General features: G+C 47.0%; 1 protein-coding gene across 2 annotated transcripts in view; it reads left to right on the plus strand.

Moving 5' to 3' along the window:
- Window positions 1-15390, plus strand: part of PLXNC1 (plexin C1) — a 158709-nt gene that overhangs the window by 125933 nt on the left and 17386 nt on the right. For both annotated transcript variants that reach the window (XM_032297975.1, XM_032297982.1), the window contains exons 22-23: window positions 3925-4102; window positions 6738-6841. In XM_032297975.1, the coding sequence (XP_032153866.1) occupies window positions 3925-4102; window positions 6738-6841 (282 nt within the window). The remainder of the gene's footprint in view (window positions 1-3924; window positions 4103-6737; window positions 6842-15390) is intronic.

The raw sequence follows: 15390 nt of genomic DNA on the forward strand, positions 1-15390 counted from the left end.
GTGTCTTAACGACTCTCCGATATCCCAGCCCTAACTCCAAGTAGAGCAGGAGAGCCTGCTGGTTAAGTGGGCTTTGGTGGGAGTATGGGAGCTGGAGAGATGGCGCTTCACTGAGGTATCTTCCCCAATGGGGTACAGTGGCTGAGGGCAGACTCTGTGATGCCACACTGTCTGCCATGGCACAGGTACCTGCTCTCCATCACAGAGCAGAGGCCCGCAAGCGCTTTCCCAGGCTGGGGGTGGAGGTGTTCAGAGAGCCTCGGCTGTACTTACGCCTTAGGAAACTGCTGTTTGGGCACTAAGCGTTAGCAACATAAAAATATACACAAATCAATTTGTGTCTGAATTGACTCTCAGAATTCCCTGTGGATTCTGTAAAATGCCATTTTACCTCTTTTCCACCCATCTAGCCGTGGAGGCAGTGGCAGATTTACATTATTTTACATCCAGTTACGGGTTTTTTTTCCTTTGGTTATGTTTTTAAAAAGAACATTTATTGCCCTTAAGAAGGTGGTGTTGTTAAAGACAATAGTGCCCTTTAGGTAGTAATAGAATGCTGTTTCACAAATACCTATAAAACTATTAAACAAGCTGCGATTGCTGGAGCTCTGATTAAAAGGCGCCTTCCATTCATCTTTACCTTTGGAAATACCTGTGAAGTAGCTTAACTGCAATGACTCCCCACCATGAGAAGACTGCCTTGTAGAGAAATAAGGCAAGAAGACCCCAGCAAGTCTACCCAGACCACAGGTGCTGGCCTATGACATTGACTCCTTCACACCCTCTCCTGTTGATGTGGGAATCTAGCTTAGGACATTGCTTACAGCCTGGGCTAAGCCAGGGTTTCTGGAGGGTTAGGAGGGCTCCCAGGCTATAGGCAGAACCAGGAGGACGGAGGACGGAGGATGGAGGGAGGATGGGTGGTAGAAGCAGGGACAGCGCAGCCGAGGGGTGTGTGGTACCAATTCTGCAGTTAGGCAAATCTGGCTTCAGTTCCTGGCTCTGCCGCTGATGAGCTGTCCCTGGAGCAAGTTACTCAGCCCCTCCTTGCCTCAGCTCCCTCACTCCACAACAGAGATGGCAATAGTAATACAACCTCCTGTACCAGAATGTTGGGAGGATTCAGAAAAACAGGTCTTGAAATGTGTTTGGGAGAGCATCTGGTCCCAGAGGCCCCAGGAGACATCTCTAAAAAGGGAGGCAAGGAGAGGGCTCGGGCTTCATATGTTGGTGTCTTCTAAACAGTCTGCCCACCAGCTCCCTGCCTTCTCTCCCGTCTGGTATTTTTTGTTTCTTGTTTGTGAGCAGACAGGCCTTTGAACCCTTTCCTAGTGGGTGGCTGGCCCAGAACACAAAGGTTCTCTGAGAGCAGGCCAGGGAGTGACTCTGTTGTAGGAGGGAAACTCGGAGAGGCCAGACGGAGATCACCGGCCAATCTCAGAGTTCAAATTCCACTGATTTGGAGTTTTAATCATTTGGTTGAGACCAGACCAAAATTTACTCTTGCATAATTATCAACAGTATTAGGAGGGCAGGATTTGAGGGCATTTGTCTTAGCTCTTTATAAACACCATAAACTGGGCGGCTTATACGTAGAAACTGGTTTCTCACAGTTCTGGAGGCTGAGAAGTCCAAGATCAAGAGTTGGTGTCCTGTAAGAGCCCACTTTCTCAGGATGGCATCTTCCTGCTGGGTCCTCACATGGTAGAAAGGGCAGGGCAGCTCTCTGGGGCCTCTTCTATGATGGCACTAATCCCATTGATGAAGACTGTGCCCTCATGGCCCAATCCCCTCCAAAAGGCCCCACCTCCAAGTACCATCCCCTTGGGGGTTAGGATGTCAACACCTGGATTTAGGAGGGGACATCAGTATTCAGACTGTAGCAGCATTAAAGAGAAGATACACCCCTGAGAACCTCCCCACATTTCAGAAGCCCCACATCCACCTCAGTGATCCATAAGTCACGGGCTCACATGCCAGACGCTGTTCTAAGAGCTACGTGGTCACTGTTGTTATGCCCTCTTTGCAGATGAGAAAGCAAGGTGCAGAGAGCTCACCCAGCTGGTTTGCCGTGGGCTAGGAAGACACCCAGGGCTCCACTGGGTTTTCACTGCTGGCAGCTGCCTCCTCCTCACTCTGACAGAGATACTAATGTGGAGTGGGCGTCCTAGCTGTTCAACGTGGGCTGAGTCTCTGTAAATGAATGCATACTAATACCAACAATAATAATTGTAACAGGTTTTATTATTACTGATACTATCATCAAGCCTTTCCCAGCAGCCTGGCCCTTGAATGCATGATCACATTTAATCTCCCTAACAACACTGGAAGCCTGGTACTGTTATTACACCCATTTTAAAGTTGAGGTAGGCCTAAGTGTTCCCATCTTCCATATTATTTGTGTTTTCATCTTTCCCCTAAGCCTTATGCAAATTCGACATCGCCTCCTCCACCCCCTGCATATATACCTGGCTGGTGTCCACCACATTTGGGGACCTCCTCTTTCGGCTTTGGAGCCCCCCTCCCTCCGTCTCTGTATGGGGGAGCCTCTTCCTTCTGTCTTCTCCTTTCCTTCTTGCCTATTAAACTCTCTGCTCCTTAAAACCAAAAAACAAACAAAAGAAACCAACAACAAAAAAAATTCCTGTTACTTGATCATTTTATATTCCCTTATTAAGCCAGGCTTGAAACAAGAAATAATTGTGCATTTCACACCATACCCAAGCCTCTCTGACTTTGTGATTACCAAGGTGCATTAGAATCTAAACTGCTACGTTATGCTATTTGCAAAATACTCTTAGCTCTTCCCTGAATCAATTCTCATGAGGATACGTATTAGGTAAAACTTTATTTTAGATCTGTGTATTTGTTCTTAGACATTCGTTTTGAAATATTCTCTAGTTCTGTTTTCACATGTGCACAAAGGCCTTACTTCCCCCATTAGTCACATTCTGAAGTTCTGCGGCACTGGGAGAATGTTAACTGACAAAACGTTAAGTAATGGTGCTGAAATGTAATTAATGCAAGAATCATAGTATGGGATGGGGATCTCAGTGCTTTAATGAAGGCTCGGGAAACCATCTGACTGAGGACGTTGAGAGTGGAGGGGGAGATGAATGCTCCTATAATTAATGCTGCATATTAAAAAGTGACCTCTTTGGGTCGGGCACAGTGGCTCACACCTGTAATCCCAGCACTTTGGGAGGCTGAGGCTGGTGGACCACAAGGTGAGGAGTTTGAGACTAGCCTGGCCAACATGGTGAAACCCCATGTCTACTAAAAAAAAAAAAAAAATACAAAAGTTAGCCAGGCATGGTGGCGTGTGCCTGTGATCCCAGCTACTTAGGAAGCTGAGGCAGGAGAATTGAACCTAGGAGGTGGAGGTTGCAGTGAGCCGAGATTAAGCCACTGCACTCCAGCCTGGGCAACAGAGTAAGACTCCGTCTCCAAATAAGAAAAAAAGTGATCTCTTTAGCAAGGTCAATATGGGGATCTCGTAACCTCTCCTGTCACCTGGAACTTCACTTCTGGGACTCTGTGGTCTGCTAATAAAAAGGATAATCACCAATCTGCCTTGTCTACTGTGGAACCCTTCCAGTTCTTTTTTTTCTTTTTCTTTTGAGAATGAAATTAGAAATCACCAAATTACCATTTTTAGACTATGTGTATATATATATTTTACTCTCAGATATATTTATTCAATGCTTGCTATATAATGAGAGTTTTAACTTTCTGTTTTCCTTTCCATTATCCCTAAAAAGAATGGATTATGGAGAAAAGATGAAAGTAGTACAGTGCAATCCAGTGTCTGCTAATGTGCTGTCAGAGGTATTAGTGGGACTTGCCGAGGTTTGTGTCTTTTATGAAGTGCCTTTCAGATTGCAATTATCTAATAGACTTGGAAATCTGTTTGTATTCTTGCAGGCATTAAACGTCGTCTTTGAAAAAATCCCGGAAAATGAGAGTGCAGATGTCTGTCGGAATATTTCAGTCAATGTTCTCGACTGTGACACCATAGGCCAAGCCAAAGAAAAGATTTTCCAAGCATTCTTAAGCAAAAACGGCTCTCCTTATGGACTTCAGCTGAATGAAATTGGTCTTGGTAAGGCAGTGCAGAGCGATGTGGTCGCAGGCCTGATGAGTGTCCCTCCCTGCCTGCCCTCACTCCCTGCCCCCACCAGCTTCTGTTTAGTGACGCTTACACAGCCAGGTTGTTCCTGGAGGGTATGTCTAGGGTCCAAGAGACTGCTTTGCTCTCTCAAGGGCATCCTGATTCTTCGAAGGAAGCACAATCCTTCAGAGATGCCATTTTTAAAAAATATGATGTCTGTAAATCAGATTCATGAGACTGCAGACCCCAAGACCACACGAAATCACCTTGCATCAAGAAGTACAGGAAGGTGTCAACTTGGTGCCCTCTGTGTGTGTTGCATTTCACACTGGCATTTGATTTGTTTGTTGTGATACTGAGCGTGTCATTAGTGGGTGGCTCAGACTCTGGGTGTTAACTCCAGCCTGCTAGAAAGGTCATCTTCCCTGCTAATCGCATCCTGTATTAAGTATATGCTCCATCCTCCCCCAGCGTGCAGCAGCATCTGCTATGAATTCATTTTCAGGCTCTATTGGTATACAGTAAAGGAGAGCATATGCGTGAGCAAGCTAACAGGGCCCCACTTCACTCAAATGTTCATCAACATTTTAAAGTTGAGCTCCATGCAGTCTTCCCAGGAGACTGTCGTGGGATTTTATAGCAGATAATGGGACAGAAAAGAAGAATAAAATCATGGTGGTGACAGACAGTGTAACAAGGTTTACCCCCCCCATACAGGGATAGGCCTCAACTAAGCAGGCAATTAAAATCCTCCCACTTGGCCCTCCCAGTCCAGCCGCCTGCTAAAAGGCCATTGAGAAAGCCTTGAGGCAGGGTCTTGGAAGTTTGAGTCTGTGCAAATATGGGGCAACTTGGTGATATGGCTTTAAAGAAAGCAGGGCTACTAAGGCACCTCTCTTCTGCTTCCTTTCTTGGGTGACTGTTGGGCCGCCTGAAGACTATTTTAGCTCATTTGGTTAGATACAGGATCACAGGGGCAGCCTCAGCTGGTAAACCATGACCCAACCCCAGACTGCCACCTTCCTTGCCCTGAGCATACATCTTGCAAATGTGTGGCTCTCACTACACAGGACATGGGCACACCCTGCCCAGCAGTCCTGGTCCTGCCACTGATGAGCAGGTAATAGCATCCTCACTCTTTTCCTGAGTTTGGGTGTCCCCTGCCTCCTGAAATAGGAAGGCAAGGAGCCAAGCAAGCAGGTGGCCTCATGCGGTAGTACGATGGTAACTGGGGACACAGCCTGTCGGCCGTGTCAGGCTTTTGCGTGCCTGCTCATTTCCTAGACTACCTCTGGGTAGTCTGGATGTGGTAGCTCACACTTGGCCTGTAAACCCAGCACTTCAGGAGGCCAAGGCAGGCGGATCACCTGAAGTCAGAAGTTCGAGACTAGCATGGCCAACATGGTGAAACCCCATCTCTACTACAAATAAAAAAACTAGCCAGGCATGGTGGTTTGCACCTGTAGTCCCAGCTACTAGGAAGGCTGAGGCAGGAGAATCACTTGAACCCAGGAGGCAGAGGTTGCAGTGAGCCCAGATTGCACCACTGTACTCCAGCCTGGGCAACGGAGGGAGATCCTATCTCCAAAGACAAACAAAAAAGAAATCCAACACCAGAAGCAGCTATGCTGGGACCTCTTACGGCAGAGGCTCAAAAACTCAGATGTCCAAAGGGGCAGAAAATCCCTAAGGGGTGTCAGCCACCTGGGACTATGGAAAGCAGTGGAGCTTGGCTTAATGGGAAAGGACTTGCCATCCAAGGGGATAGGGCCATTTGTTTCAGTGTTGCCATGTGGCCTGTGGACTGTGTTACTAGACTGTTCCATTTTTAAAGAAATCAGATATCCAGTTTTTTATATGCAACTTAAAAAAACTTTTAAAAAATTTTTATAGAGGCAGGGTCTCACTATGTTGCCCAGGCTGGTCTCGAACTCCTAGCCTCAAGTAGTCCTCCTTCCTCAGCCTCCCAATGTATTGGGATTACAGGCCTCAGCCACTGTGTCCAGACCATGTGCAATTTTTAATCTTTAAATGTTAGCACCGAGTTGACACTAAAATAATAACACCATGCAGTTTCCAAAAAAAAAAAAAAGAAAAGAAAAATTCACATTTGTGCGCCACATTCTGACTTAGGCACAGGTTGGCAACCTTGGCCAAAGAGTCACCCTGTGGTGCCAGGACCTTCACACACTGATGCCTCCCCCTTCCACCCCCAACAGGAGCCTACAGAGATGGTTCATATCATGCCCTGTTTGTGAACAGGACACACAGGTGTAAGAATATACAAATTTGCCTCAAAAGAAAACAAATTGCCTCTGAAAGTTTTGTTGAAGATAGTCCCTCAGAGAATGCATTATTTTGTCTTAAGTGACTTCACTTCCAGGCTTAGCCTCAGAGCACAAGCTTCAGGGAAAAAGTGGTTTGAAACGTCAGTGCCCTAAACAAGCGAAAAAAAAAAAACCAGAACTCAGAACTTGAGCTACCAGTCTGGCTGATCCGTCTCCGCACTTTCAAACAAAGATTTACCACTTTATTCAAGTTTTATTTATTGGTAAACTTGTGAAAGTAAAGTGGTAGCATTTTAAAGCTCTCTAAAAAGGAACAAAATGCTCCCTGCCTTTTTCAGAGCTTCAAGTGGGCACACGACAGAAAGAACTCCTGGACATCGACAGTTCCTCTGTGATTCTTGAAGATGGAATCACCAAGCTCAACACCATTGGCCACTATGAGGTAAGAGCAAGACTTGAACCCCATGTCCCCTTCCTCATCCCCAATCCTAGTACCATGGACATTCTTTTAAAACAGCGGGACTCCTGTCCATTTCGTGGAATAACTTGCAGATCAGTTGTGTCTGGGGGTGAAGTTTTCTTTAGTTGCTTGTGCAGACAAGCCCATGAAGGGCTCTCACAGTGTACTTGTCATGGATTCCCTTCTCGGAAGGCTACGATTTTCCTATCTCCCAAACTCTCTTCACCCCGAGGTTCAGCATGTGTCTAGAAAAACCAGAGAAGAGTTATCCTTTAGCCTCCACTGGGTTCGAGTGTATTGATGCTAAACAAAGCCCTGGAAGTCCAAAGCTTCCCTCCACAGCATTCACAGTAGACCTTGTAACCTTTTGTGCAGGTCCTTTCTTTCTGAAGAAGTTCTAAATTTCCTGTTTGTTTGCAATATTGAGCGATACTTCCTTTGGCCTCTTAACCCACATACTGGGTGAGTGCCGAGGGCGGTGAGGGGTGCACGTGACTTCTCAGAGATCTGAGTGCCAGAGAATCCTGCACATAACAAGACAGAGAAGGCAGGGAAGGTTCCTGAACACACTGGGATACTGGGGTTCATTTGTTTAGCAGTATTATCTGAATCTTTGCTGAATATCCACTCTGTTAAGAGCTGAGGCTGCACAGGAGAGGAGCGAAGACCAGGTCCCTACTCTCACAGAGCCTGCAGCCCCCGGAAGGGGTGCAGAAAAGGAGGGAGAGACAAAGAGGCAACACCTTACGTGTAAGAGTGCTATGTGGCTTGGAGACTCCAAGATACTTCCTGGGGTTGGTTTTTACTGAGCTGAGACCTGAAGAATGAGAATTTAGCTGACTGGGCTAGGGTACAGGCACATACAGCAGGGAAGGGAGAGCATGCATGTCAGCCACAACTTGAGAGGGGCAGTGGCGAGGGGGAAGGAGGGCAGTGACAGCTGATGGTAGCCAGTGCTTACGGACTACTTCCACCACACCAGGTGCTAGTTCCACATGTCCCTGCAATGTAACTGCCCGATGGGTTCACCTTGCCCATCGCCTAGACAGAGCTGATTTATCAAGACGGGAATTGAGATAAAGTAATTCAGCTGTGCAGGAGATGGGAGTTTTATTATTACTCAAATCAGTCTCCCTGGGCATTCAGGAATCGGAGTTTTTAAGGGAAACCTGGTGGGTTGGGGGAAGCCAGTCAGCCAGGAGTGCTGATTGGTCAGATCAAAGATGAAATCATAGGGAAGTCAAAGCTGTTTTCTTGCACTGAGTCAGTTCCTGGGGTGAGCGCCACAAGATCCGATGAGCCAGTTTATTGATCTGGGTGGTGCCAGCTGATCCATCAAGAGCAGGGTCTGGGCTGGGCACCGTGGCTCACACCTGTAATCCCAGTACTTTGGGAGGCCGAGGTAGGCAGATCATCTGAGGTCAGGAGTTTGAGACTAGCCTGGCCAACATGGTAAAACCCTCTCTCTACTAAAAGTACAAAAAATCAGCCAAGCATGGTGATGCACACCTATAATCCCAGCTACTTGGGAGGCTGAGGCAGGAGAATTGCTTGAACCCAGGAGATGGAGGTTGCAGTGAGCCGAGATGGAGCCATGGCACTCCAGCCTGGGCAACAGAGCGAGACTCCATCTCAAACACACACACACACACACACACACACACACACGAGACTTTCTCAAAAAAAAAAAAAAAAAAAAAAAGCAGGGTCTGCAAAATATCTCAAGCACTGGTCTTAGGTTTTACAGTAGTGATTTTATTCCCAGGAGCAATTTGGGGAGAGTCAGAATCTTGTAGCTTCCAGCTGCATGACTCCTAAACCATAATTTCTAATCTTGTGGCTAATTTGTTAGTCCTACATAGGCAGTCTAGTCCCCAGGCAAGAAGGAGGTTTTGGGAAAGGGCTGTCTTTGTCTTTGTTTTAAACCATAAACTATAAGTTCCTCCCGAAGTTAGTTCAGCCTATGCCCAGGAATGAGCAAGGACAGCCTGGAGGTTAGAAGCAAGATGGAGTTGGTTAGGGCAAATCTCTTTTACTGTTCACCTTTCAGATGTCTTTCACTGTTACAGTTTTGCAATGGTGGTTTCAGTATTTCTCCCCATTCTATCCTATAGGAGTCCTATGAGTTAGGTACTATTATTAACCCCACTTTATAGATGGGTATGGTGAGGCTCAGGGAGGTCTGGTAATAGCTAGTCAGTGGCAGGGCCAGATTTGGACCTGGATAGTTGGCTGTAGGGTCTGTGGCTGAACCAGCCATGCTGCGGCTTCTTACAAGAAGTAGGGGCAGAAAGACAAGCAGCGTAGGTGCAGATCACACAGACAGGGGCATCCTCTTCAGGAGTTCTGAGTCTTATCCCAAGAATAGTGGGCAGCCATGGGAGGGCCTGAAGGGAGTTTTGTGTTTCAGAAAATGATTGGGGCTGTGTATGGGATGGGTGTAGATAGAAGGGGTGCAAACCTGGCAATAGGGAGCCCCATTTGAAGCTGTGGATTTCTGGTGAGGATTGGTGCTGTCCAACAATAATGCAGTGACTCTGGACAGACACAGAGACACGCAAATAGAATGAGATGGTCAGGAGGACACTATAAGTCACATGGATGGGAGGGATAGTGGGACGAGGGTAGGGTCAAGGATGTTGGTCGCGGATGGCTGTGCAGATGCCTGGATGCAGGTGCTTTCCTACGGATGGAGAAGACAGGAGGAGCAGCAGCGTCCCAGCACACTGGGAGGTTAGGCGCCTCCTGTTTTTCACGGCTGTACAGTCCCAGGGAGACAGGTCTGCACCAGGAAGAACCCAGGACTCTGCCAGATTCTCCCCTTGCCCAGGAAGAAGTGACTGTTCCCAAGCAGAGCTGCTTGGACAGTGGCCAGGGACAGAGAACACCCATCCTTGGGCTTTTTGGCTGAGTGGTCACCCAGTTTGGAAGTGGTTACTTTGGGTGATGACTAAGGAGGTGCTGCCCCTGCAGCATTGCTGGAGGGAGTCTAACAGAGAAAGCTGCAGGCTAGCGACTTGCCCCTGTGCTGACTCTCCTACAGCTCAGACTAGCCAATCCTGGAAGCATCTTGCCAAGGGCCATCGTTCTTAGCTTTTGGAGTTTGTAAAAATTCCCAGGGAGTTTTCTAAAAGCATGTATTTTTGGGCTCAGGAATAAGGGGCATCTTTGGCCATGTTTGGAAAAACACAGCCCCAGAGGGAAGGTAATGACCAGGAGGAGGTCAGAGTCAGAGGTGCTGCCCTGCTGGGTGGAAGTGCTTAGAGAAGTGCCTATCGTGGCATCAGTTCAGGGGTCCAGACCTGCAGGCCAGCACCTCTCCCTGTGTTTGGGTGGCAGGCTTGTCTTGGCAAGTTCAGAGGAGACACAGCCTCCAGGGCCCTCCTCAGCTGCTGTTGACTGAAGTTCTTTTCTTGCTCAGCGCTGCCTCCCCTGCCAGGCTTCTCTCCATCCCTCGGCCACTGTGGGGCATGGAGTGGGCCCCAGAGGCAGGGGATGGGGCTACTCACTGCCATTAATAGAAGGCAGGGCAAGTCTCTCCAGCAGGGAGAATGAAGAACCACCACAGCTGTCTACAAGGCAAGGGGAAGGCCTGCCAGGAGAGAGAGAACATCACTCTTCACTGCAGACATCGGCCATGCTAGACACCTATCTGCTTAAGGATGATAATGAAATTAATCCGGCCTGTAGTCACTTCCCGTCCAAATGATTTATTGGCCTCATACCCCAGTGTTGCTGCATGGTGGTAATAAATGACAAGCCTAGGACATGAGGGCTTAAAGGATTCTCCTTATATTTAAAAAGCTAAGCCATAAGGCAAACAAACCAGAGAGCCTGAAGGAAACAGGAGGTCATTGGGCTCCGTGTTCTCTATGCCTGGACCATCTCAAAAGCCCTGTTTTTTAAAGGCTGCTTGGAGAAAAGCATCCCCCACCACCCCCAGCCACTTACATCTATACTTGATTAAGCAGTGCCTCCACAGACTCAAAATTTGGGAGTAATTTGACAGGGCTGGGCTGAAGTTTGCTTTTACCCTTTTCGTTAAAGGAAAATTTTCTCATTGAGCACTAGCATTTCACTCCAAAGAGACAAGATGCTAATTATCACTTGTATTCATTTAGTAAAGTACCCCTAGTTTGAGTCACTGTATGTGCTTAAAAGCAAAAAAATATTTCATTTAAAAATAGGGTCTAATTCGGAGTTTTAAGTTAATCAGACTCACCTCCCTCCAATTAGTCCAAATTAGTTAGGTTTTAAAGTTAATCTATAGTGACAGCCAGTTCCTCCTATCTAAACAAAGTCCCTGCTGTAGGAGAGCCAGCCTGTTTCTTCTTTCCTTGTCTGTCCTTAGGGCAAATAGAGTGTAGCTGGTCTCCTCTGAATGATTTACTCTGAGCACATTTGACGAACAGGTTTCTAGAGGGGATGTGAGGGCACGACATAAATATAGCATCTCATGGACTAGATGCAGCCCCCAGAGCCGTGCATTGCTGGCAAGGAACCATCACCTACTGGCTGACACCCTTGGCAACCCCCAGCACTGTGGAATTGCTTTCCATAACGATAACCATGGCAGCCAGTGCCTGGCACTGCTCACGCGCATTAGCTCAATTAATGTCCGCAAAAACCCTGGGAGGCAAGGGCTTTTCTTACCCCCATGCTCTATCCGTTGAACGCAGAGGAGAGGGCATTTCTGCTCCAGTCATTCCACCCTGTGCAGACAAAGGGTTAAGCATGTCTTTACACATGAAGCCAGAGGAGTCTTTCTCCCCTGTAATTAAACCCTCGCGGTGTGCTTCGTTCACTGGATGTCATTCTGTGTGCGCTATGAAGGGGACTGTGCTTTGCTCTGGTCCCAACAGGATCTGGGGCATGTGCACCTGCATGTTCAGGGAGTGGGGCATACTCGCCCCCTGGGACTGTGGCAGGGTGGCTTCTCTGGGGTCCAGCCTTCTTCCTCTCACACCCTGGCGTGACCTTTTGCTGGACTGAGTTATTGCACCTGCACCCTGCTGTGGAGTGGTGGCGAATGTGTGGGACAGGTGTTGGGCAGGAAATTTTCTCTACAGATGATGCTTCTAGTTCTGAGCTGCAAGGTTTTGAGAGGTAGAAAAGTTGTTTAACCAACGTTGTTGCCAAGTGTTACTCTGAACAGATGTGTGCTAATGCAGAAGTGGTCACTGCTAACAAATTTGCGATTCAAAAGATATTTAAAACTCATAGGAATGTCCCAAAGGGTGTTAAGTAGTAAGGTTACCAATCCTTATGGTCAAGTGTGTCATCTGTGACTCTAAAGGGACTGGACAATTGCTAAAGGTCTGTTGTAATGTGAATGTCTTTATTCATTTAACAGGTACAATGCCTCTCGTGTACTGGGCACTGTTGTAGGGCTTTTACCAGTAGCTCTTTGGGGCTTCTTTACTGCTCCATGAGGTGAATACTATCGGCCCCATTCTGAGGCCCAGGGAGGCTAAGAAACTTGGCCAGAGTCACAGAGCTCCTCTCACTGATGCCTCAAGGCTGAAGGCAGATGGCAGATGAAAAAAGAAGAGCTCTAGAGACTGTGGCCCTGCGCAGGGGCTGAGGGATACCTTCCCCAGATCTAGGCTTTCAGCCTATGCTCCTAACCTCCGAGGCAGCCTGGCTAGAGAGCTGGGCCCGATGTAGGAGAATCCTGGTAGTTACATTCTCTGATGTCAAATTCAAAAGGGTAACTTCTCTTACAATCCCATGGCAAATCTCCTGTCTGTGAGTTTATCAAAATGCTTCCCTACTTCGACTTTAACCCTCTTTTTGGCCAGCAGTCCATGAAGATGAGAGTTACCTTCATCCATAGGGAGGCCTCTCTTAGGCATCCGGGCTCTGACAACTCCAACCCAACCAGATCACTCTCGAGTCCTAAGTGTTCAGGACTTCACAGTTTCCCACACATTCATGGCGGCCCAACTCCCTCAGGAGGAAAGACAGTCTCGGGGGTTATCACTAATAGTCCGCAGAGGGAGCCTGCTAGTGGCCCAATGGTTAATTTCAAGTAAACAGGAGAGAAGCAGGAGCCCTATGGCATTTTCTCTGGTTTCCAGCATCCTGTAAGCCTTGCCCTTGGTGTCCAGAATCTTCTGTGTGATTAGACCAGCCTGTGAAGGACGTTCTGACAGCCCCTTCCAATGTGCTGGTGAACTCCTGTGCTGAAGGACTCGGCAAGGTTAGCCCTCCAGCCCTGAGAAACAAGATTTTGTTTTCATCAGTTTCCAGCCTTGGGGCGTCAGTGAGAAGCGCTGAGGGAAAATATGATATTGACAGAGGGAGAGCAATATTGGAGTGTGGCTACTGGGACAGCACATGGAACAGAATTCTGTTTTCACATAGTAGTTTCAGCAGATAGGGTGATTTCAGGAATAAGATATTTCAGAGTTTCTGTGTGATGAGTTATCGTGTTTTCAGATTTTTGTTATCACAATATTCAGAACATATTCATAATTTTTCATAAAATTTGTAGCTATAATGCTAGCATTTCTCTTAGGCTGAGTCATATGAAATTGCCAATAGGTGACCATTTTTATCTACAAAAATGTTCGTTTCATAAGTATGGTTAAATATATGTTCAACCTTACATTTCTAGAAAATCTATTTTCATGGAATTCTAAGTTATGCCATAAACATGGTATCTTATAAATCTTACCTTCACTTGCAAATGGTTTGGATGAGCAGCTCCTGTTTATTTTAGAAATGACTTTAAGTTGTTGATGTGGGTTTGTTTCTCCCTGAGTGGTCACAACTCCTCATTCTAATGATGGGAAAGTCTGTAGTCGTCTCTGCCACTCCTAACGTGGGTTGGCCATCATTGGAGGGGAATCGCCTGTTGTCACATTGAATCCGAGAACACTGTGAGACTGGAAGGAATTTAATTTGAAATTGCCGTGCGTACTAGTTCTGCTCTGGGCTGGAGAAGCAATCCTGCTGCAGATCCATCTAGTGACATTCATCTTCCTTTGATTTAATTTGGTTTTCATCCCTAAAGTAGGGGCCCAGAGGACGCTCCCTGCCTCACAGGAGTAGGGGACGATTAATGAGTCACTCTTAGAGGAGCATTTGGAGCTCCTCAGATGGAACAAATGGCATCTCTTTAACACTCTGCATTCCAGGGTACTTTTCAAAAAGGCATTTCTGTCCTTACCTCAGCAGCAGCTGACTTGTGCTAAAAAGAAAACGGAAACCTTTCCCCCACAAACATCTGTAAATAAACTATTTTTCTGTCTTTATAATCGTGTTAAAGTGTCACATGGGGGAAATGTTCCAGCTCTAGAGCAGCTGTGAAAGTTAGAAATGCTCTCACACACGTACGCACTCACACACATACACACACAACTGATCCACTAATAAAATGCTTCTACACTTGCTCTTGGGAGATAATTTCAGAGTAAAATTTCCTTGGTACAAGCTGCGTCTATGCTGTCTTAATGCTTGAGCACAGCACCAGCAGCGAGCTGTTGCCAGCTCTTGAAGAGACATTTGAACTTTTGGCAGCACTCCTTATCAGAAGGCCCATCCCCGGTGTTTGTGATTATAGAGTAAGGGTGCTCGCTTTTGGCAAAACAAAGCGTCTGACAGTAGTGAAGTATTGGCTCAACACTCAATGGGAGACATTTGGGATTCATTCTTTGACAATTACCCAGAATGAATCACCAGCTTCTTTTTATAAAACGATATTTATTGGCTTAGAAACAGCATATCCAGCTCTTTGTGGGGAGGAATTTTGTAACTATGTTCAAAGCTTCTCATAAACTGGTGTCTGAGTATTGCTAAGGGGGTGCCTGCACAGAGCATTTACTTTAATTGCATCAAATATGGAGGAGAATTGAAAAATCAGCCAGCAAACAATGAATAGCTCAAGGGGAAAAGGAGAGGATCTTCAGTAATAAGAGCAGAGTTGAAGAGCTCAGTAAGAGTTAAGAATCCCTGCTGGAGATACTTTGCAGAGGCCTGATGACCCCAGCCAGCCCCTGCCCAGTGCTTCCCCCAACCCCACCACCAAGATATCATGCACACCAGCAGTTGAGAGGCCTCTGGCCTAACCTTAGCAGCTGGCTGGACAGCTGTGTTTGAGGGCCTCTTGAGGGCTGGCTCTTGCTCTGTGATCCTCCCTGTGGGTGCAACCTGAAGGAGATTAGGTTTTAATCCTTTGGTGCTTGTTAGGCAGGCTTGTACATTCTGATAACCAATGTGCAGCAGACCAGAAGAGAAATTCTAGCTTTCTATTCCTTACAAACTGGGAATGCCAGGTCCAAATTAATATTTATTAGAATTGAGAACAGCTTTGGAGGGTAGGGAAGAGTCACTTAGCTGATAAGGTTCAGAAGTGATAGGGTCAGTCCTCCAGAAACAGTCCCAGAATGAAGAGGATTTTGTGGATCTCTGACCTGCCTCCTCGCCACCCCTGTCTTGTAATTTTGTGAATGAGCCCCTTCTCCCAGGGAGCCAGGCCTGTCCCCAGCATCTTGGCATCTTTATCCCACTCTGCCTGAAGGGCACTT

The sequence above is a fragment of the Sapajus apella genome, unplaced genomic scaffold, assembly GCF_009761245.1.
Source record: "Sapajus apella isolate SASKATOON/1434 unplaced genomic scaffold, GSC_monkey_1.0 scaffold2, whole genome shotgun sequence".
Taxonomy (NCBI): Eukaryota; Metazoa; Chordata; class Mammalia; order Primates; family Cebidae; genus Sapajus; species Sapajus apella.